The sequence below is a fragment of the Laetiporus sulphureus genome (genome assembly GCF_001632365.1).
Source record: "Laetiporus sulphureus 93-53 unplaced genomic scaffold LAESUscaffold_3, whole genome shotgun sequence".
In the NCBI taxonomy this organism is placed as follows: domain Eukaryota; kingdom Fungi; phylum Basidiomycota; class Agaricomycetes; order Polyporales; family Laetiporaceae; genus Laetiporus; species Laetiporus sulphureus.
Window position 1 is genome coordinate 1,231,979 of NW_024468512.1, and position 21,550 is coordinate 1,253,528.

At 55.5% G+C, this 21,550-nt stretch overlaps 10 protein-coding genes across 10 annotated transcripts; 4 read left to right on the forward strand and 6 right to left on the reverse strand.

Annotated features, from left to right (window-relative positions):
• Nucleotides 1–64: 64 nt before the first annotated feature.
• Nucleotides 65–2,831, forward strand: LAESUDRAFT_755199 (MIF4G-domain-containing protein; the record flags this gene model as incomplete). Its single annotated transcript, XM_040912004.1, has 7 exons — nt 65–111; nt 163–793; nt 847–1,243; nt 1,297–1,431; nt 1,484–1,629; nt 1,683–2,168; nt 2,223–2,831. 7 exons carry the CDS (start codon nt 65–67, stop codon nt 2,829–2,831), a joined length of 2,451 nt encoding a protein of 816 aa, XP_040769302.1.
• Nucleotides 2,832–2,925: 94 nt separating this feature from the next.
• On the reverse strand, nt 2,926–4,787 carry LAESUDRAFT_276807 (uncharacterized protein). The gene is made up of 3 exons (XM_040901815.1): nt 4,773–4,787; nt 4,547–4,709; nt 2,926–4,479 (listed from the first exon to the last, which is right to left on the reverse strand). Exon 3 carries the CDS (start codon nt 4,401–4,403, stop codon nt 3,021–3,023), a length of 1,383 nt encoding a protein of 460 aa, XP_040769303.1. The 5' UTR covers nt 4,404–4,479; nt 4,547–4,709; nt 4,773–4,787; the 3' UTR covers nt 2,926–3,020.
• On the forward strand, nt 4,777–5,827 carry LAESUDRAFT_692540 (uncharacterized protein; the record flags this gene model as incomplete). The annotated part of the gene is made up of 4 exons (XM_040906131.1): nt 4,777–5,007; nt 5,062–5,177; nt 5,237–5,499; nt 5,563–5,827. The coding sequence occupies exons 1-4, from the start codon at nt 5,001–5,003 to the stop codon at nt 5,825–5,827; spliced, it is 651 nt and encodes a 216-aa protein (XP_040769304.1). The 5' UTR covers nt 4,777–5,000.
• On the reverse strand, nt 5,817–7,913 carry LAESUDRAFT_720809 (origin recognition complex subunit 2). The gene is made up of 2 exons (XM_040907891.1): nt 6,154–7,913; nt 5,817–6,095 (listed from the first exon to the last, which is right to left on the reverse strand). Exon 1 carries the CDS (start codon nt 7,813–7,815, stop codon nt 6,175–6,177), a length of 1,641 nt encoding a protein of 546 aa, XP_040769305.1. The 5' UTR covers nt 7,816–7,913; the 3' UTR covers nt 5,817–6,095; nt 6,154–6,174.
• A 379-nt stretch (nt 7,914–8,292) lies between these two features.
• On the reverse strand, nt 8,293–10,720 carry LAESUDRAFT_642721 (histone acetyltransferase type B catalytic subunit; the record flags this gene model as incomplete). The annotated part of the gene is made up of 12 exons (XM_040903744.1): nt 8,293–8,400; nt 8,455–8,571; nt 8,636–8,743; nt 8,819–9,039; nt 9,111–9,154; nt 9,215–9,318; nt 9,450–9,575; nt 9,945–10,135; nt 10,220–10,337; nt 10,410–10,460; nt 10,513–10,604; nt 10,651–10,720. 12 exons carry the CDS (start codon nt 10,718–10,720, stop codon nt 8,293–8,295), a joined length of 1,350 nt encoding a protein of 449 aa, XP_040769306.1.
• LAESUDRAFT_755204 (uncharacterized protein) lies at nt 10,719–11,222 on the forward strand (the record flags this gene model as incomplete). The annotated part of the gene is made up of 1 exon (XM_040912005.1): nt 10,719–11,222. The coding sequence occupies one exon, from the start codon at nt 10,719–10,721 to the stop codon at nt 11,220–11,222; it is 504 nt and encodes a 167-aa protein (XP_040769307.1).
• A 2,276-nt stretch (nt 11,223–13,498) lies between these two features.
• LAESUDRAFT_276206 (uncharacterized protein) lies at nt 13,499–14,556 on the reverse strand. The gene is made up of 3 exons (XM_040901813.1): nt 14,321–14,556; nt 14,191–14,258; nt 13,499–14,121 (listed from the first exon to the last, which is right to left on the reverse strand). Exons 2-3 carry the CDS (start codon nt 14,222–14,224, stop codon nt 13,670–13,672), a joined length of 486 nt encoding a protein of 161 aa, XP_040769308.1. The 5' UTR covers nt 14,225–14,258; nt 14,321–14,556; the 3' UTR covers nt 13,499–13,669.
• A 332-nt stretch (nt 14,557–14,888) lies between these two features.
• Nucleotides 14,889–16,581, reverse strand: LAESUDRAFT_642806 (glutathione reductase; the record flags this gene model as incomplete). The annotated part of the gene is made up of 5 exons (XM_040903748.1): nt 14,889–15,190; nt 15,250–16,237; nt 16,292–16,308; nt 16,372–16,450; nt 16,501–16,581. The coding sequence occupies 5 exons, from the start codon at nt 16,579–16,581 to the stop codon at nt 14,889–14,891; spliced, it is 1,467 nt and encodes a 488-aa protein (XP_040769309.1).
• A 542-nt stretch (nt 16,582–17,123) lies between these two features.
• Nucleotides 17,124–18,367, forward strand: LAESUDRAFT_276390 (uncharacterized protein). The gene is made up of 3 exons (XM_040901814.1): nt 17,124–17,300; nt 17,356–17,954; nt 18,017–18,367. Exons 1-3 carry the CDS (start codon nt 17,288–17,290, stop codon nt 18,176–18,178), a joined length of 774 nt encoding a protein of 257 aa, XP_040769310.1. The 5' UTR covers nt 17,124–17,287; the 3' UTR covers nt 18,179–18,367.
• Nucleotides 18,368–19,601: 1,234 nt separating this feature from the next.
• On the reverse strand, nt 19,602–21,178 carry LAESUDRAFT_720814 (uncharacterized protein). The gene has a single exon (XM_040907892.1). It carries the CDS (start codon nt 21,135–21,137, stop codon nt 19,644–19,646), a length of 1,494 nt encoding a protein of 497 aa, XP_040769311.1. The 5' UTR covers nt 21,138–21,178; the 3' UTR covers nt 19,602–19,643.
• Nucleotides 21,179–21,550: the final 372 nt, after the last annotated feature.

Consider the following 21,550-nt stretch of genomic DNA (forward strand, 5'->3'; position numbering starts at 1 on the left):
TATTTACCGGACTGCAGTGAACGACCACCGCCAAACATCGACAACGATGGCAACAGCAATGACTATGTCCCCGACTGCTCCTGCTGATGGCTCATATCCAAAGCGGAAGAGGTGCGTGCTATTTTTGTTTGCATATAGTTGCATGTTGATTGTTGTCTGCAGGTCGCAGTCGCGCACTTCAGAAAATGAGCAGCCTCCAGCGACACGACGCAGGTCCGCGTCGCCTCCACCGCCAGCACGCATTGTGGACATGCCAAAGGTCAGCGACGTAGACCCTGTACGGCGGGCAGAACGAGAGCGACAGCTAGCTGCGCGTATGGCTGCGACTGAGCTCGAGAAATTGGAGAAGGAGAAAGAGAAGGAAAAGAAGAAGGAGCCCGGGTTCGATGCCAAAGCTGAGTTTGCCAAGCTTACCGGCACTCGTTCTGGTGGTGTCTACCTGCCGCCAGCGCGTCTTCGTGCCATGCAGGAGGCGGCATCAAAGGACAAAGCCAGTGCCGAGTATCAACGACTCTCATGGGATGCGCTGCGCAAGTCTATCACCGGTATCGTTAACCGAGTAAACGTCGCCAACATTAAGCACATTATTCCGGAACTGTTCCAGGAGAACCTTATTCGTGGACGGGGACTGTTTGCGCGGAGTGTTATGAAGGCGCAAGCAGCCAGTTTGCCGTTCACCCCGGTATTCGCAGCGCTCGTGGCTATCATCAACACTAAGTTGCCCCAGGTCGGAGAGCTGGTCCTCACGCGCTTGATCAGTCAATTCCGCAGAGCTTTCAAGCGCAATGACAAAGTAAGATTTCCTCGCTGTATATTTGTGATACATTCCTAACCACGATTTCGCAGATTGTGTGCCATTCCACGACCACCTTCATCGCGCATCTCGTCAATCAAGGAGTTGCACACGAGATCATCGCGCTGCAGATCCTAGTCTTATTGCTTGAACGTCCGACTGACGACTCCATTGAAATTGCAGTCGGATTCATGCGCGAGGTCGGCGCCTTTCTTGCCGAGAACTCACCAAAAGCGAATGCGACCGTTTTCGAACGCTTCAGGGCTGTGCTCAACGAGGGCACTATCAGCCAGCGTGTTCAGTATATGATTGAGGTGCTCATGCAGGTCCGGAAGGACAAGTATAAGGACAACCCGATTATCCCTGAGGGCCTGGATTTAGTGGAAGAAGATGACCAGATCACACACCAAATCCAGCTGGAGGAAGAACTTCAGGTGCAGGAAGGCCTAAGTGAGTTGATATCGTGGGTATTGTATTTGTAGACATGTTGATTGGCCATATAGATATCTTCAAATATGACCCGAACTACCTCGAGATTGAGGAGAGGTATAAGTCTATCAAGACTGAGATTCTCGGAGAGGGATCGGAAGAGGAAGAGAGCGGTTCGGAGGAATCATCTGATGAAGACGAGGAAGAAGGTATGTCCCACAGATCCTATCGGACCTCGCAGTTGACTCGACGATTTGGCAGTCGAAGAAAAGCAAGGCATTGAGGACCGAACGGAAACAAATCTGCTCAATTTGCGCCGTGTCATCTACTTGACCATTATGAATGCTCTGAACTATGAAGAAGCCGTTCACAAGTTACTCAAGGTGCAAATTAAGGAAGGACAGGAGGTACGTTGTCCATTGATTGATCTGACAATTCGTAGTACTTACATCTTCTGCAGATCGAAATGTGCAACATGATCATTGAGTGTTGTTCTCAAGAGCGGTCTTACTCGACGTTCTATGGGCTCATCGGCGAGCGGTTCTGCAAGCTCAACCGAGTCTGGAATGACTGTTTCGAGCAAGCGTTCGGCAACTATTATACCACAATCCATCGCTACGAGACGAACCGTCTCCGCAACATTGCTCGTTTCTTCGGTCACCTGTTTGCGACCGACTCAATATCATGGGCGGCACTTGAATGTATCAAGCTCACCGAGGATGATACCACGTCGAGTAGCCGCATCTTCATCAAGATCATGATGAATGAGGTTACCGAATCGATGGGACTGAAGAACGTGGTGGAGAGGTTCGAGGACAATGAGGTGAAGGCGTGCTGCCGAGGCATGTTCCCCATGGACAACCCGAAGGACACTCGTTTCGCCATCAACTACTTCACGAGCATCGGTTTGGGCGCTGTCACGGAAGAGATGCGCGAGCACCTGAAGGTATGTCTACGTCAGATTGATGGAATGTATATCATCTGACTTTCGTTTCCGTAGAACGCACCCAGGATCATCATGGAACAGCGGCGAGCGATGCTGGAAGCTGAGACATCGTCGTCGGATTCTTCGTCAGACTCGGATTCCGATGAGGCCTCTTCCGAATCCGACTCTGAGCCCACCTCATCAGAGAGCGAGTCAGACTCCTCGCCCCGAAGGCGGCGGACTGTCACTCCTCCACGGAGAGACCGTCGCGAGTACTCACGCACCCCGCCTCGTCGGGAGAGCGGCCGAGGACGTGGTGATCAGCTCTCTCCTCCACGCCGCGATCGACGTCCCTCTCCGTCGCCTCCCCCTCAATACCGGGACGAGCGCGACAGATACAGGTCGCGCCGTGAGTCGCCACCTCTACGTCGCAGGGACTACACCCCGGACAGACGTGGCCACGATCGCGCCCGCACGCCTCCACGGTCTCCATCACCGCCGCCTCGCCGGCGGTATGACAGCCCAAGGCGCCAATCTCGCTCGCGCTCGCTGCCTCGGCGCGATGTGGACAAGGATGCGAGACGATTGAGAGATGACTACGATAGGAGACGGGATGATTTGCAGGACCGTGCTGGACGACGAAACGATTCAAGGGATAGATACGGACGGGAATCGAGGCGGTGAATCAGGAATTGCATAATCTTGTACCGTGTTCTTTCTGGATAGTGCTGTGTATTTTATATAGTTCGCTCCACTCTCACATGAAGATATTTATGTTCCTACATAACAAAGCTAAAGTCAAGCAAGCGTCCCGAGATTGAACAGAAATTCGAAGTCATGCTTAGCCATCATCATATATAGGACATGAACGATTTATTCTTTGTGTAGCACCCTACTTCTACGTTCGAATCGGCGCTCAAGGAATTCGCCAACGAACATTCCTCCGAGAGGCATACCAGATGAAATGTCATCAGACCAGCGGATCCCACACACGACCCGTATCTCACAATCCGTGGCTCTCAGCTGGGGCACGAAATGCAACACGTCGTCCACCGCGTCGGAAGCCCACTCATCGACATTATCAGAGCTGTGATCGAGGATATTGCATGTGAATGTCAATTCGGAATCCTTGCGTGCTAACTTGGTTAAAACATCGTCAATTCGACGCCACACTCTAGTTGCGGTAAGTCTGCCCCCGTGTGGTCCATGAGAGTCGATACTCTCGAAAATGAACTCCTCCCTAGCAAGGCTGACAGTGAGGTGCTGTATAGGACAGTTGTTTGCGTGCACGTTCTGCAAGACCAGCATAATGTTCCGTAACATGTACAGGGTAGTGTGAGCCGTTGAAGGATCAACGTTGGCGGACCTGATGTGAACTGAGACGAGACAGGGATTTCGTTCAAGATTCAGTTGTCGAGTGGAGGTCGGTACCAGAAAGGCGAAGGGCACGCTGTCAAGCACGAGGCAGAGCTCCTCGAGCGATGTCCCCGCCGCGCGGAGGAACCCATGCGTGATCCGCATGATTTGGCTGTTGGGTGCCCACAGGCATTGCAATCGGCGAAGACCAGCAAGCAGCGGGCTGCGCATCAGCCAAGCGGCAACGTGTTCTTGACATTGAGAATAACAGAGTGCCTCGAGAGGAACCGTTCTCGAGGGCATGCTCGCAGCTACCGCAGGCGGGAGGGGACCATCAGGATGCAATGTGGGAAGGGTGATGAACTCCTCAGGAGGGTCAAGCCACCAGATGGAGTCGAGGTACAGGACAGAGAGCTCGGAGCAAGCGCAGAGGAGGCGCGGGAAGTCGGGCTTCCATGGCCTCCATGCGTGCACGCCCTGCAGACGGAGGGTCTTGATGTGAGAAAAGTACTTTGGCAGATCTTGCACAACTTCTTCAGGCAGCTCCGACGCGGACCACTGGCTCACGGAAAGGTCTTCCAATCTAGAAAGCTTCGACAGGATCGTCGGCCATTCGCGATCCACGTTGGTGCGTCTGAGTTGGGACCCTTTGATGATGGAGAGGTGTACAATTGCATATGCGATATCTTGGTTGGCATTGCTAAGGTGGGCAAGACGGTCGTAGCCAGCTACGTCCATTGCAACAACGCGACGAAATATGTGAAATCGGGCTCTCGGAAGCCATGCACGGCATGCCAGCGCACATGCGAAAAGCGAGGGATAGTCATCCCGTAGGTGATCTATAACGGAGTCGGTAATCTCAACAGGGAGTAATGATTCTGCATGACCCCCGTAATCCATGATTATTGCAATAGCACAGCTGCGGATGGCGGAATAACCTAGCTGGAATTACAATGCAGGACGATACCACGCTTTCCTTGGTGAGACATAGAGGGAGGATATTAGTGCAGTGCAACGATACTGAGCTCTGAAAGCAAGCCTACCTGAAGTAACCACATGGACGTGAACCACGACGGTGCTCTGCTCGCCCGATGCGTTCAATCAAGGCTCAAAGACATCGTCGAGGCAGCGTCTTTGACTCGGAATCCGTCGTCAACCTGCTGAGCTTGATCACGGAGGACGCGCACACGAGCGCTCACCTGGTTTCTGGCGTGCAAGCGATTTTATTATTTTATTATTTTAAGTGATCATAAAATACGTTTTACTCACGTGATTTGTCCTACGCCACCGACGCGTCTCGACACGATACGTCAGCTGGGGACGAGCTGTCGGGCGCGCACGCGGTCGTCATGGGACAAGCCCCCCGTCGGCCTCAGCCACACGCCCCTTTCCATCATTCCCCCGATAAATAAGTGATTCCCCGCCCCATATTTTCCCTTCCCACTTTCCCGCCGCATTCGACCCGCATCTTATCCCCCTTTCCCACTGACAATCACCATGGCAGGTGAGCGCGATGGCCAGGCAGCACTCGGGTGTTCTTATTCGTATACGACCGTAGGAACGAAACGCGCTGCGGAGGGCGAAGCAACGGGACCCACAACCCGCTCCGCGAAGGCGCCAAAGACCGAACACACGCACTCGAGGTCGCGCAAAGGCGGAAAGAAAGGGCCCAAGGTGCGTTTCAACACTACTTCGCAGCGATATTTTCTCATGCGAAGCTTGCCTGCCTGCAGGTAAACATCGCTGCGTCCGAGTTCAAAGCGCGCGCGGCGCCCCTGCATGTCAATTTTACGCACACACCACCCGTCCTCCCCGATGCTCAGGGCAAAGAAGGCGTATTTGATCCCTCCACTGATGCAGGCTATATCGGCACAGCAACCCTCCTTCCTTCCACATTTGCCACTGGCAGCTACGGCTGGAAGGGAAGCAAGCGCTTTACCGTCGAGCTGCAGAACAGCGAGGGCGAGGAGAAAGAGAAGGTCCATGTCATGGTCACGTGAGTCGCAGGCTTTGTTCGAGAACACGAACGGGGTGTTGACGTGCTATGGATATCGCACAGGATAAACGCCACTGTAATGGGAAGCAAGGGAGCGAAGGAAGAGGGTGGCGAAGAGGTCGCGGAGGAACACGTAGAAGGTCAGTCGGCAGAGGAACATGCCGAGGAGAAGGCCGAGAACGGGACGGAAGCCAAGGAAGAAGCCGTGCACAAAGAAGAGGCCATCCAGAAAGCAGAGACCGAGCAAGTCGAGGCAGATATCACCGAAGCGACGGAGGAACACAAGGAACCAATCGTCGAGCCAGAGGCGGCAGCGGCGGCGGCATAAACTCATTACTTCGCTAAGGGCTGATAGTACTTGACTGGATGTATGTATCTGTACATAATTGATGACGTTCCAGACGACAGATTCGTGGGTGATCAAGGTATTGTACTGTGCTCGGCCTACATAAATACCAGCAAGACGCAAGGGCCCTAACTCAAGGCAGATATCGCAGATCCGTCGTATTTTCATTCACACCGACTACAATGTCCCTACCTACGCATGAGCAAAAGTAATGCCCCTGCCGACGTATGAGTAGAAGTACGCATCAATTCTGTGCATTTGATATGAGCATTGTAAAGGCCAATGATTAATGACGTCGCAACACTCACCACCCCTCTGCCCGCAGTACCTCATATCCCCTCTGCCTGCAGTTCCGCAACGATCTTGCCCAAGGCATCCCGCCTCATCGGAATCCACAGCGCCTCTCCCCCGCCTCCCGCTCCTCCTCCAGCAGCAGCAACACTCACCACCAACCCATGGTCCCTAAACTCCCCCAAGAGCGCACGCAACGCCGTATCACTCGTCGCCACAAACTCATCCCGCGCCGCCGCAAACAGCCTATCATAGTCATACGCCGCGGAGGCCGCCCCCTCAACGCCGCCCGCGCCGGGCGCCTCCATGAGCTCGAGCTGCTTCCCGCCGAGGAGGACGAACAACTTGCGCGCCTTCTGCGTGACGCTCGCTAGGACGTGCCGCGCTGCGCTTTCTGTGACGATCTGTGCGCGAGAGGCACCAGGGGCGCCGGGTGCGGTGGGCTGGGTGCGCCGCGAGGAGGAGGAGAAGAAGGAGGCGCCGGAGAGTGAGGAGGGGTCGGCGGAGGCGAGCTCGAGGTCGTATGGTGCGAGGGTCGTGAGGTCGTGCCAGAGCCATGCGAACCCTCTCCTAGGTATCGTAGGATGTGAACCGGATGTGGGCAGGTCGTTTCCATCGGTATTTTGTCGTCTTGTGTCCTTGGCTTTTCCTTTTCCTTTCCCCTTCACGTTGCTTGATGACGCCTGTGGCCGGGCACGGAACGGCAGGTCCTTGCGTGCAAACAGCTCCGAGAGTGTCCATCGTGTGGGGGCCGCGATATGGTCGACCGACGCGACGATATGGATGCGCGACGCCAGCGCGAGCAATGCGAGCGCCGCCTTCGCCTTCGCGCCCCTCAGCCCCGGGCCATCAATGTTATGTATAACGAGGAGCAAGCGCTCCTCTTTGCCCTCTCTCGAAAAGACGTCGTACACGCGCTGCGTCTGCGCCTCCACGCTCGTCCCCTTCCCAGCACCAGCGCCCACCTCCTCCAGCGCCTCTTCCAACGCCGGGATCGCCTCGACGGCGCCCAACAAATCCTTCAGCGCAAACCCAGGCTGAAACCCATTACACACCAGCACATGCGTCCTCCCCCGTCCTCCCCTCTCCCTCTGCCCTCCCACACGCGGCCCCACCCTCACCCTCCCCCTCGCGACCTCGGTCCCAAACACATTCAACACCCTCCTCTTCGATCCATACCCATAAAACAGCAAATTGAACCCCTCGCCGAGCTCCACCGCCCACCGCGCAAACACCTTCCTCTGCACCCCGACCGGGCCATTCTCCCACAGCGGCCCACAGTTCGAGAGTGCGTCTGACGCGGGGGCGCGGGCGCGGGCGAGCGCGGCGGCGTACTCGGCAGGCGTGAGCGGCGCGAGGAGCTGCGAGAACACGGTGGCGGACGTGCGTGCGGGCCGGGACGCGTGCTCAAAGTAGGCGTCGAACGCGGTGCGCGCGGAGAACCCGAACGGCACGTCGGCGGGGGCGGCACCGGGTGCATCGTCGTAGTCGTCGTCTGCGGGAGGCTCAGGGCGGCGGCGGGAAGCGTAGTGGCTGGAGCGTGCGGGGGACGGGGCGGGTGCGGGGGCAGGCGACGCGTCGTCCTCGAGATCCTCGTCGGCTTCAGTGTCGATGCCCGTCGCGTACGACCTCGTACTGGACATGTATGAGAGCTCAGACTCGCTCGCGTATACGCTCATTCTGTCGTGGAGAGCACGTAGGCCACCCGAGGCTGAGCTCGACTTGTAGGCAAAGACGTGTGAGTGGCTACAGAAAACAGACGCGACGCCAAGCGCCCGAGGCGCCCACTTCATTCGGATTTGGCCACAACCCGCGCATGATCATGGTAGTTGCGTAGCGGGCATCACGCACGCGTCTTCATTTCACACCGAGATGCCACGTAAGAGATACATGAGGCAACACGATCAGGGAACACACACAGAAACTATAACTACGTCGTGAAAAAAAAAACAGCAAGCTCACGAGAGAGAAAAAAAACATGCCGAGATCCCAAATGTACGCAGAATGTAGTATGCAACCACGCCGCAGCGATTACCGAAAGACCATACCTCGCCTTTGCCCGATCGCGCCTCGTCTCCCCGCGCGCGCACTCGGTCCTCATCTAGCAGCCCGAAATCCAAGCAACCAGACAAGACACCGCGCCGCCACCGCCACCCTCACCAATTCACGAGCGCAAGGATCCGCTCATAATCCTCCCGCACAGTCCTAAACGTTTCCTCCAGCTTCTCCTGCCGATCCTTCTTATCCAACTGCGCCAAAATCTCCTAACACCCGCACCCCCATCAGATCGATAAAAACATAACGAAAAAAGAACGCACATAATTAAACCGGAACAACCGCTCCTTCACCTGCAACCTATACGCCCTCTGTCCGCGCACGTCCGACGGGTCCAGATACCTCAACTGCAGCATCTCCACGAGCCGATGAAACTGGCGCTACCAATCCACATCAGCGTCCCTCGCCAAACTACTGACATGTAAGGATCGGAACCGCACTCACCGACGCAATCTTCAGCTCAACCCTCCACTTTTCCACCCACGCCTTATCCGCCGGCGGGCCCAGCCGTCCCCTTTTCCTCGCCGCCCCTACACCATTCACCTTCTCCCCCTCACCACCCTTCTCCAGCCCCCGTTCCCGCTCTCCAAACCCATTCGTCCATCCCCGCTCCCCAGGATGGTGCACCCTCCCGCCCCTCGTCCGCCCGACCCGCCCGAACCCAGAGACCGCACCGAAGCCACCAGCCTCGCCGAGCGCCTCGCGCATGAACCGCTCATTCCCAAGCAGCAGCTTCAAATCGTTCCGATCGCGCAGGTCCTCAAACGCCTCCGCGGGGTCCTCAACCGTCAGCTCAGCGATCAGCGGCGACGCAAGCACGTGGTGGTAAACCGCCGTATACAGCGCGGCTGCGCGATGCGGCGGGAAAATGATATACGATCGTCAGCACACGTGCGCAGAATCAATAACGTCCACTTACAGCCATGCCCCTCCTGCTGGTACGGCGGCAGAATCACAAACTGGCTACACGCGCAGATCGCCATCAACGCTCCCGCTCAGGATCGGGAAAATCAGCGCTCGCACCTGATTCGCATGCGGACCTTCTCCGGGAAGCAGTAAAAAGGGTACAGCGTCGCGTACCCCACAAAATGGTACGTCTCCACGGTAGGGTCACTTCGGCGCTTCCGCTTCTCGTACCTGCGGGAATGGGTCACCGGGAAGGGAAAGTACGTTTGCGAGATAGGGCAGGTTGGCAGATGCCGACGCGTCACGAGAGAGTTGTCAGCGGATCATTCGCTGACTTTGCTTGGCAAAGCACGCACAGAACAACAAATTCCCAGCTGCCCTCGTCTTCGCGGATGTACGAGCCCGCCTCGATATAGAGGAGGATAAAGAGTTGCATCCGTCGATGGTATTCCCGGAAGCCGGGCGTGTCCCATGTGCTCTGTGGGTGGACGGGTTAGCGTTCACGGCAGGTCATTGGGCGGCAAGGGGAAAGTAATTCAAAAATGATGGGCAGAGGGTCGGTTGACAGCGAGAATGAAGAGCGTGGCGACCGAAATGATTATCGGGTATATACGGAGCGGGACGCGTCAGCAGGTGAAGGAAGCACACAGCAGGAACGCGATCTCCAGGGCAGAGGAGGGCTTAGCGGACAAAATGACACGGCATGACCTCCGCGCGGCGCAGGAAGAGGGGAAGGATGACGGCGCGCTGCAGGCGAGAAGGGGGCGATGAAGGGACGCGTGGCGAAGGCGCCGAATGAGAGCGAGGCGTGCCAGAGAGTGACGCGTCAAGAGATGGGATTACGTACATGATAGGCCTCGAAATCGACAGTTTCCTCATCCTCGGGGCTGAGGACCTGGGGGATGGCGACGTGCTTGCCCTTGCGGGAGAGGGTGCTGGCGGGGCGGGTGTAGGAGAAGATGCGTGTGCCGGGCGGGGTGAAGGAGGTCGCGTCCTGCTCGACGCGGGCGAGAAACTCTGTCTCGTCGGTATAGTAGCCTGCGCGACCGGGTTAGCGCGGACGGCCACGTAGGCACGCCGTCTCGGCCGACAGGGCACGGCGAAGGGGACATGCACACACACCTGGTGGAATAAATTTGCTGAGGGTGCCTTGGATGTCGTCGACGGCGGAAGAAGCGGGGAGCTTGTCGGAGAAGCGGACGCGAAGAAGCTGGGCGAGGGAGCCGGAAGCAAATTTGAGCTGTATGGGGTGGGCGGCGGAGAGGAGGTGAGCAGTTGGGGAGTAGGCGAGGGAGGGGGTAGGGGGACGCACGTCGATGGAGAGGTCGCGGTAGCCGTATATCTTTTCGTCTTCGCCGAAGATCTGGGGAGAGTGGGTCAGTGGCACGGGGGAGTGCTAATAGAACGCGACGCACGGGATAGGTGAATGTCGGGTGGAAGCCTTCGTAGGCCTCGCGTGCGTGGAGGGACGCCTTGTCCTCCTTTGCACGGACTGTGGGGGGGTCAGCTACAGCGACGGACGGAGATGGCGGAGGACGTGCCGAGGGAGAGACAGAGGGCCTCATTGGCGTCGGCAGTCCAGGCGGTGGGCAGAGGAGCGGGGGACACGGCGGGAGGCGCCATGACGGTCATCATCGGGAGGCTGTGGCGCGGGGAGACAGAGTACAAGCAGAGAGACACTCGAGAGGAGAGACGACCGCGCCGCTGCTCGCCAGATCCATCCCCGATCGCGCCCAGGCCGCAGTCCAGACCCCACACGTCACCAGCCGTCCTCCTGGGCCCCACCTGCCTTCTCCGGCCCTGCCCAGATCCTCGACGATCCTCTCTCCCGCCGCCTGCCCGCCCGGTGCTCCAGCGTCGTCGGCGCACTCCCGCGGTGGCGCAAAGGGAAGGAGGAGTGCCGGATCGGGAAAGGGAGCATCAGCATTGGGAGGCGAGGCCAGGCGAGACGCGTGTTGGCCTTTCCCCGCGCGCATCCGTCATCTCGCTGACAGCCGCTTCTGCCTCCGAACTCTTCTCGCGCACGGACCATCCTGCGGTCCAGCCCTTACACGTAAACCAGGGTCTCGCCCCGCTAGCCTCTCTCATCCTCACCCTCTGCCCTCCCTCTACCTGGGCTAACTAACCTCCCCAACACGCATACCTTGGGATCCGCGCCAATCCATCAGGTATCTTTGCGCATGCCGCGCTCGACCGTCCAATCCTGTCCGAGGTGTTCGCTTTGTTACGCAGACATGCCTGCCTCAGGTGCAGGAAGATGTCTTTGGTTGCCATATTCTCCACCTTAGGCAGGCTTGTCTGGCCAACCCTCTCAGAGCAAGTCTTTCGATCATGAGCATGATTTTGAGCATCAAGGTGTAATTAATCTCCCTACCATCAAGTAGCAGCATCCTACCCTGAATGCATCTTTCGTCCACCATCCCGAATGCACACTGCGACCGCGGACACAAGCGGGAACTGTTGTTCTGCAGGTGCCCCAAAGCACGCAAGACGTGAGATCCTCTACATTCACAAGCTCGGTGCCGCTCGGTTGGCGCGTATAAGGCGGGGCGGCGGTAATTTCCTCGCAGATGACACGAGAAAGGAGAACCCGTGCATTCGCAATCGGATTTGTCCAACAGCGGTAGACAGCAGAAGTATTCGTTATGTTATTTCCTCCACTGCACACGGGATGTATCTTCCTTCGGTCGGCGCGTCCCCGCTTCCTCAGAGGCTCCGTGGCCTAGGCACGAGATCTATCTCTCGCAAAGAGCTGATGGTCCGATGTGGGACAATGAATGCCACGATGGCCTGTGTTGTAATCTGTGTCGGGCACGAGGCTCAACACTGACATATCAAGGTAAATGCTTCGCACCATGCAGGGAACCCGCGCTTATCTCCGACAATTTACAGCCAGGACTGATGCGCGATGGCGGCGTTTTCGTCGAATCGTCGCAGCACACGCGTCGCAGAGTGTCTTCGCTTCGAGATGCGCTTCGCGGGTTCATAGTGCCCTGCGAGCCCGCGCCGCGTGGTGATCAAGGGTGTGTGCGTGTGCACGCTTGGTATTTTGTGATCCGTGCGTGTGCGAGAGCGGACTTTAACATACGGACAAATTGATTCGTAGGTCCGCTCGATGGAATTTCATACTGGTACTGGTGCGTTTGGTCGCGGGCCGCGTTCGTGTTCCGTGTGCGCGTTTGATTTCTTCTTGAGGCGTGGTGCAGTGACTTTGGTCGTGTGCTCGGGGCGAGGCGACCGCAAAGTTAAAGTGTATGTACCAACGGGTAGTCACCAGGCAATGTGCATGATAAAGTCTATGTGTTTCGTGCCGGAATATGCTCTGGCCAGCGCGACATCAGCTGCAGTTCATAACATCAACTCCAGCGACATAAAAGAATTAACTCAATATTCGAACACGAGCCAGCTACCGCATACTATGGCGCCCATACGTTGCTCGAGTCTCGTCCTTTGCATCGTGCACGCTTTGGGAAGTTGAATCGCCATGTATGGCAAGTCTCGGATATCCTGAGGCACTCGTCAGTCCAAATCGCAACGGCTCGGATATCGCGACGGACTGAATCGACGGACACACATCCGAGCTGGCACGGATGCACATAACCGTACGCCGTCATCCGTGCACACGATGTGCATAAAAGCAGGCCCGCACTGTGCATCGAGCAGCACAACTTCTCATCCTCCGTCGTACTCATCATAACTCTCATCCTTCATCACACCCATTACCACCACTCTCCCCATCACTTCCAAATCTCGACCGTCGTCCATCAATGGAGCACGCCGACGCTCGAAGTTCCTCCCTGCAAAGGGGGTTCGTTCAGCGACCCGGTGTTGCGGCACATCCGGCGGTGGGCCGCTCTCAGCCATCATGCGCTCACCAAGCGCTGAAGCGCTGACGAGTGGCCCGAGATCTCCCTACCCTACCCTCCCCCTCCCCATCATCTGCGCGGCGCTGCACTCCGAGTCGTCATCTCATCGACACGCGAGACATCTCGATGCGCCTCTCCCGGCGAGGGCATTCGGAGTCTTGGTGGGTTCGGTGGATACGCGGTGCGGTGCCCGTGAGTCTTCCCCCTCCCTCCCCCCTTCGATGCCCATCATCTCTGCGAACACTGAGTCCTGCGGTGCATTCGTGATGCCCTCATGCCGGAGGGGGCGTCCGAACCGCACGTATGGATCGGTCAGTAGCATAGAATCCCCCCCCCCCCCAAACAGCTCGAGCCCCGCTCGCTGATGATAGACACTGGCACCTACCCATCCCCACTCTCCGGATGCGTCGTCCACGCTTCTTAGTGCGGTTGGTCAGCTTGAGCCTCTGCTCGCTGATCATCGTCTCCTCATTCTAAAAGATAAAGAAAAGAAAAAAATCAAAAAAGAAAAGAAAGAAGCAAAAAAGAGAAAAGATAAAGATAAAAGAGAAGAAATGCGGCTGACAAAAAAGACGATAGAGCTCCACGGTCGAGGAAAAACGAAAATAAGAAAAAAACCACGGAGCCGTCAGCGTAAAATAAAACAAAAGACGCAGTAAAAAAAACGAGATGAGTGGTAGATGGAGTTGCGCCATCTATAGCGTCATTATACGCCCTTCACAAAAAGAAAAGACAGACAGGAGGAAGATGACAAACTTGAAGAGGCATTGAGAATATAAAAAGCCATGATAGCAGGGGGGGAACAGACGCGGGGGGGGGGAGGGGGGTCACAAGAGCCGTACGGCCAAAGGGGGATGTAAAGAGCCAGAGAGCCACTGACTACGATTACAAAAAGCGCGGGAGAGGGACGCCACGAAAAAAAGAAAAAAAGAAAACACGCAGAAGAACGCAGACATTCGAAAAGATCAGACATAGAAAAAGATGACGCGCCATGAATATGCTCTTCGAGCTTTCGTCGTGTACTGATTCCTGTGGTGTGTGCGCTTTGTATTCTCGAGGGCGGGCTGTCTCTCCAAGCAGAAACGTCCGGGCGCGGACCTCTTCGTGGTCCTCGGGATAAGTACCTCTCCAAGTCGTCTTCGACAGTGGAGAGGGAAACTAACTCGCGCCGAATCAAGTCTCTAAAGGTCAGCATATCGTCTTTGCAATTTTGATCACAGGACATACAGATGCGTTCCCGCGTTGTGTTATATCGAACCATTCGGGATCGACGCTCATCATGAACGGTACGTTTTCTGCGTAGTGGCATTCAAGTTGTCGTTAACGCGTTAATAACAAGACAACATGCGCAACTCACCGCTGACACCGTCAACATGCTCAAACCGGGCCGAAGACGTCGTTACAACTGTGCAAGTTTCGACGACGGCAACAGAAGCAACTGCAAGACGTTAGAATTGACGATCAAGAAACGGCTTCCCCATGGACTGCGGTCGATCCGAGCTGAAAATCACGTCAATCGCTCACTCAGCGTCATCCAGCGCGTGTATGCAACGAGCATCATCGGCGACAGAGCACTCATTTCCAGATATGTTGCTGATCAGGAACCACCTCTAAGCCCGACGAAACGCCGACGCGTGGTGTTGCTGTGATCTATGTCAGCATGTTCTTAAGATATTAAGGAGTAAGAACGCCCCCTGCTGCTCACCTGGGATATCAACTCTATTGATTATCCGCATGGCTCACGGACTTCCTCTTCATCGCCTTTGGTAATCCGGAGCCAATCATGCGGATATTGTACATTGCAAGTTGTCATTCATATTACTCTGCGAACATCCCAGCCTGCTCCATACACAGTCCATAACGTGGAACGAAAATCTACGATCGGCTTCGACCAAAAGACCAGCTCAACCGTTGCCATGAACTAATCACCGCAGCGTCACCAACTCTGCACAATCATACAAGTCAGCGACAGAGAAACGTCCCACACAATGCGGCTTACCCTCGCCTGACGTGGGATGAATAGCCACGGTGTCATCGAGATCCTTCTTTCGAGCGCCCATCTTTACGGCGACCGCAAAGCCTTGCATGACTTCGTCGCTGCCCAGACCGATGATATGGATACCCACAATGCGCTCATCGGAGCCGGCACAGATGAGCTTGTACATCGTTGGCTCCTTCTGTTCCTCGGGGAGCATTGAGTAGTAAAGGGCACGGAAGGAGGATTTGTCTGTGTTAAAGACCGTCAGCGGGGAATTCCCGGATGCACTGAACAGAAGCGGGACGTACAGATCTTGATGTTGTCATCGCCATACTTCGCACGCGCCTGTGGCTCGGTGAGACCAACAGTGCCGATAGTGGGGTGCGAGAAAACCACGGTCGGGATGTTCTCATAGCTAAGCCTATCCCACTTAAACTTCTCGCCGCCATACAGGCGGTTGCTTAACCGGCGTCCAGCGGCGATAGCCACTGGTGTCAACAGTGCCTTTCCGCAAACGTCTCCGAGCGCATATATGCCATCGACGTTGCTCTCCTGCCATTCGTTGACAAGCACATCCCCCCTCTTGTCTAGCTTCACGCCGAGCTCTTCCAGGCCGAGTCTCTCAGTGTTCGCGTGTCGGCCGATTGCCCATAGCAGCAAGTCTACCTCGACCGCCTCGCCCTTGTCAGTGTGGATCGTGATACCTTGCCCGCGCGCACCCTCCGCGCGCACCACCTTGCTGCCCTTGTGGAAGTTGATTCCCGTGTGTTCCATCCAGCGCGTCAGCACTTCACCCACCGACGGGTCAAACGTGCGCAGGACCGTCTCGCCGCGAATAACCATGTGAACGTCGCTTCCAAGCGCGTGGAACACGCCCGCGAGCTCGACTGCGATGTATCCCGCACCAACGACAGCGACACGCTTTGGCTGCTCCTCCAAGTCGAAGAAGCCATCAGAGTTGATTCCAAGAGACGCGCCTGGTATGTCTTTGTCGGTAGGGATTGTCGGCCGTCCACCCGTCGAGACAACGACTTTGTCCGTGTTTAGCGTGTAGGTGGAGCCATCGGGACGAGTGACCTGCACTTGATTGGGGGACAACACGCGTCCCCACCCGTGATGAAGCTCGACGTTTTCCTTGTCTACGTTGGCATTGTAGATTCCGTTGAGCTTGCGAATGTATGCGTCCCGTTGGTGCTTGAAAGCGGTCCAGTCGAACTTGGGTTCGGGCACGCCTTGAAATTTGTAGCCGTGTGCGTGTCGCATCTTCTCTGCAATGTCTGCAGCATGCCACATGATCTACGTTACATGAATTATTTGAAACATCAATGAAGAAGAGAGTGGTATGCGAACCTTCTTCGGAACACATCCTATACAACCGGTCGGACCCTAGTCAATGCATTATAGACATAATCGAGTGCACTCAAACTTACCAACGTTGACGCATGTACCGCCAAGTCTGTCTGAGCTCTCAATAAGCGCGACTTTCGCGCCGTAAGATGCAGCACGGCGCTGTTCATTGTTCAGGATCGATACATGATCGCGATACTCGCGATGCTCACCGATCCGGAAACACCACCACTACCCCCTCCAATCCACACGACGTCGTACTTTTCCTGAATGGGCTTGTCGACGGGAGGCATGCTGACTGTTGTGGTTGTGGAGAGAGCTCTAGTGATCTGTGAACGAGAATATTTCAGTGTGAGAACTAGTGCACGGCCTTCACCACAAGAACCGTTGATGCCCCACTGACCTGGGCGAGTCTCTGTGAAGCGGTCAGCGTCCTGCTACTATTGATGATCGGAGTAGTGTTCAAAAGACGATGTGCTCTGCAGGCGCGAGAGCTGGAGATAACGCGAGAAAGTACTGAGGACGAAATGGTTCGCGAGGAAGATACTTTCGCTATCGACAAAGGCGACAAAGTGAGGGGAGAGCAAGATGACGACAGGGCTTTATGGGAATTCGGAATGACAGGACGTGACGAGAGAGTCAGCGAGCGGGAGAGGGCGGGAGGTGTCATATGACGCAAGGCGCTGATCCTCGTAATGCTCTGTCAGCGTCGTCACTGATCGCGTCTTCGGGCTCTTGGAGGGTGTCGCGGATTGCGGCGTGCACGCTGTTCGCGACGATGGACTCGGACACACACACCATGGCTGCATGAAATAGGCGGGCGGCGCACGTGCTTGGGTGGGCGAATGCTCACACCATCATCCCGACAACCGCGCGCTTACACCCGACGCGACGCGACGCGTCGCGGTCACTCTTTCTTCAATAGCTTCAATGCTCGCTCAGCAAATATCTCCCCAACTTTTAGCCTCTAGTACTGCTGCTGCTTAACCTATCCGAAATATGATGGATTCCGGTCAGCTATTATCTGAACAGTAGATGATGGTTCTGAATGCTGATCCATCCATCAGACCCTCAAGATCTTCAAGTTCACTTGAGCGAGTACTTGCAGATCCTCGACCACTATCAATATCATGAAGAGAGGATGCCGTATTCCGATCTGTCGAGGTTGAACAAGAGGGGTCGGGATCGAAACATCGATATAGAGTTGGAACTGCTGGACAGTATTGCTCTCTGTCTCGCGACTGGACAGAGTCATGATGTCGTGGCCACAATCTTTGACAAACGCCACGCCATCACTATCCTTCTATCAAAAAACCATGCGCCCTCCGTGACGGACCGTGAGCAAGCGTCCCTCTTCTTCAATGCCCTTTCGGATCCCAAAAACACTCGCGCCATTAACATCATCACGGTTATAGCAACTTATGCCTGGATGAATCTGAACAAGAGGGTCAAGAAGGTGGCCGAGAGTCTGGGCGATGTGCGGTTACGCATTGAAGCTTTAATGGATGGATATAAAGCTGGACCACGTGAAAGTGAATTCCATTCAAGCGACCCTATCCTATCTTTGGAACTCGACGTTCGTCAATCGCTGGAGCTTGTCATTAACGTCTTGAGCGACAAAGTCACAGACTTTGACATCAACTCCGGTGATCGAATGGACACTCTCGTTAGTTTTGAAGCTGCGTCACAAGCTGCCTATTTCCTGACGAAGACGCGTTTCATCCGAAGCGAGGCCGAAAAGCCCACTCGTCATCCCTCATTTGCGGTGTTTCAACGACGACTTGCCAAGCTTGGGCAATACTCCCGGGGCATCCGACGCCTTTTTCGATACCGCAACCGCCTGTCTGGACAGATACCCCCGTTTCGATGGGTAGATTTCCCGCTCCATGACCCTCCGCCTGTCAAGATCTCCGAATCTCCAGTGGATGTCGCATCTCGTTTGATGGGATTGGGTCCCGTGAATCCAGAGCACCAGAATTTCTTCTGGCAGCATTATCCCATTCCCATCGAACGCTGGATTAGGACTGTGACACCTACTTTCCACGCGGAGGTGCGTTTGATACTCTTTCTGGATTCCAGCAAGGAGGAGCCGTTCGAGCAAGTCCGGCCCATTGGCTGCAGCAAACGTAGCTGCCTCTGTTGCTGGTATTGGATCGATTCTTACAATATCGCACACTGTACCAAGTGGATGACGGATGGTTCTCACGGCAAACCATACATGAACTGGGCACTATCGGGCGACATCCCGGTTGATCTTAAGGTTGTCGATGCCATGCGTTCGAGGGTCCTTGATACTCTGGAATGGATGGAAGGATGGAAGAGACGTTCCTCAGATGAACAAGCGAGTAGACCGGGATCCAGCTCTGATTCTGAAGATCCGATCGAGAACGAAGAGTTGTGGCGACGCTACGCTCGCTATGGTTCAGGACACTCAGACACTGCTACTCCTGCACACGATGTTTAGTTTATCCACCGAACACACCAAGACTCCGAGCGCCCTCGCCGGGAGAGAGACGCGTCAGGAAGCCTCGTATGTCAATAAGATAACGAGTGTTGCGCCGGAGCGAGGAAGGGAAGGATGATGAGCAAATTCTTGAATCACACATCAGCGAGCAAATGCTGAAGTAGATGACGACCGAGATCGACTAACTGCCAGAGGCGCAGACCGAGATGCCCAGCGGTCCCCTGCAGCGAGGAACTTCAAGCATACGGCACTCTCTGTTGGTGATAGGGAGAAATGGTGGTGGGTGTGGTGACAAAGAGTATGACGAAGAACGGGGAGACGTGGTGCTTTGTGCTCTGGCAATGCAGGTCCGCTTTTATGCATACTGGCTGCACCGGGGATGGTGAACGGCTGTATGCATCCAGGTCCGTCAATTCGCTGTGTACCCGTTACCATTCTGCATGTGCGCGATTAGTTCCAGTCCGTCACAACTAATATCATCCGAGCCCGTTGCGAATAGACTGGCCGCCCAAGCCTGCTCGTACACCGCAATGCGTCACCTTCCTAAATTTATGAACGTTGCTCAGGATGTTCGTCAGTATTGGTTCTACAAGGTTCACTGCCTTTCGCCGATGTCACAGGCATGCTAAGATAGTCTGGGACGAAACATCGGCTGATAGACCTGCCACATGCAATGTTACAACCAAATATATCTTATCGAGAAACGGCAGCAGCGTGTGTATACATCAGAGAACCTTTGTAGTCGAAGGCTGCAACGCCTTGTAGACCAAGAGATATTGAGCACCAGTCATTCTCGTTATAACGACTCGGTACAACGACGATAGAATTACAGCGGAAACATGCATAGCGAATACGCCAATGAACATCGTACACAGAATCGACCCTCAAACCTCAAAACATTTCAGCTCTTGGACCGACTGAATCCTCCATTCTGCTAGCGAATTCCGAACTGAAACCGAAACCGAATGATCCCTCTGACCCTCGCCGCGATCCAGACACGAAATCCGTCTCCGCCCAACTTGACTCAGAAATCGCAGCAGAAGAACGGATGTCGTCGTTGGACACAATTGACATGTCATCGGCCATGCTGTGATCCGAGTCGCTCTCCAGCGCTGACCAAGCGTTGTGGAACTCGAGGTCAGACAACGCGGTCGGCATCCCGATGTTCATCGACGGAGTCGGTGATGACATAGGGAACGAAGCGGAAAAGTCGAGCGTGGGTAACACCAATGAGGCTGAAGGGTCGACATGTACGGCTTGCGGGCAACGCAGGTTGTCCGAGCTGCTCGACCAGCTAGCGTTTCCTTCAGAGCCCATGGTTTCCACAATCTCGTCCATGCGTTCCCGTTCAGCCTGTTCTTGATCCTTCCATACCTCCTCCAGAACGCACCATCCCTGTCCGGCCTCGCCAATCACACTTCTGACTCTAGCTTCATCCCATCCTTGGAAGCGTATCTCGAGTAGAGTGCACAGTCCACCTGGACCTCCGTACGCTTCGCAGTGCACACCTGGGTGTTCGAAGACTCGCGAGGCATCGAGTCGAGTGAATAGTGAATTGACCCTCAACGACTGCGTGTTATGAGCCGTAAGCACGCTTGCGACGATCTCGAAGGGAAGAAGCGGATGCGTAGAAGCCGAGATGGGAGGAGCGACAGCAAGAGGAAGGCGCGATCCTTGTTCCGGCGAAAGAGGGATGAGGAGGTAGGTGGTCACCTCGGGGATCGCAGCAGCAGGGAAGTAGTGGTCCAGCTCCGCGTTATGTTCTTCCAACGTTGGCACGACGAACTTCTTCTCTACCGGCTTCTGCATCTGACCTTTTCCCTTCTTGCTGGCCGTGGTCATTCGCGCCTTCTGCAGGCGCATGTTCTCCTTCTCCTTAGCCATCTTGACATCCCAATCGGCCTCTAGGAAGGCCCTCCCAGCAATAGGAACATTCTCGACGAGATTCTGGAAGATCGGACGAGCAGTAGAGAAATTGCGGGCAAGGCCAAGCCCGACCTGGCCAACGCCTCGAGGAACTGCTACAGGGCGCGGGAGGCACGGTGCTTGGAGAGGTCGTCCAAGGGCAATCCTAGCAGGGTATGACAACCCTTGCTGGATCGTACGACCTTGCACAGGACCTTGGAAGATGGAGCGAGCAGTGCTGGGAACATTTCGGGGCGCGCGGAGAACACTGGGAGCAGCGAGATTAGCGACAAAGCGCGAGAAGAGGTGGCGAGTCTGCTTGAACAGCGTCTGGGCCGTCGATGTGGTTTGTCCGGCATTGGCACGCGGGACGAAAGATGGAATGTGGATTGATCGAGACGAGTGATTGTGCACACCGCCGTGCAGAAGGCCGCCTCCTGCGGGCTTCAGGGCGCGAGCCCCGGAAGATGCAAGGGGCATCTTCAACGCAATGAGTTAGAAGATGGAGGTTGTGGAAGAATAGGGGCAGTCTGCTGAACTGATCTATATATTGGCGCCGGTGACGGCAGCTGCCGCGTGCATTCGTAAGCGCCTGCCGGACACTGGCGATTGCAGATTCCAGGGAAAGACTTACACGGCCGTCGGTGATCTTGCGAAGAAAAAAGAATCTACAGTATCGACAACTTCCAGGTTTCAGCCTTCAGGGTATAGAATTTATAGATGAACTCGCTCATGTCGCAAGAATCAACCGTTTCGGTGTGCCTTTATTTCCGTCTTGTACCCTTGAAGCTCAATACACGACATGTCATTGGCTCTCACTGATATGAATACCCAGAACTCATGATCGTCTTCGCGACCGTCAGGAAGTGACCAGGGTCTGTTTCTCGTTTCTG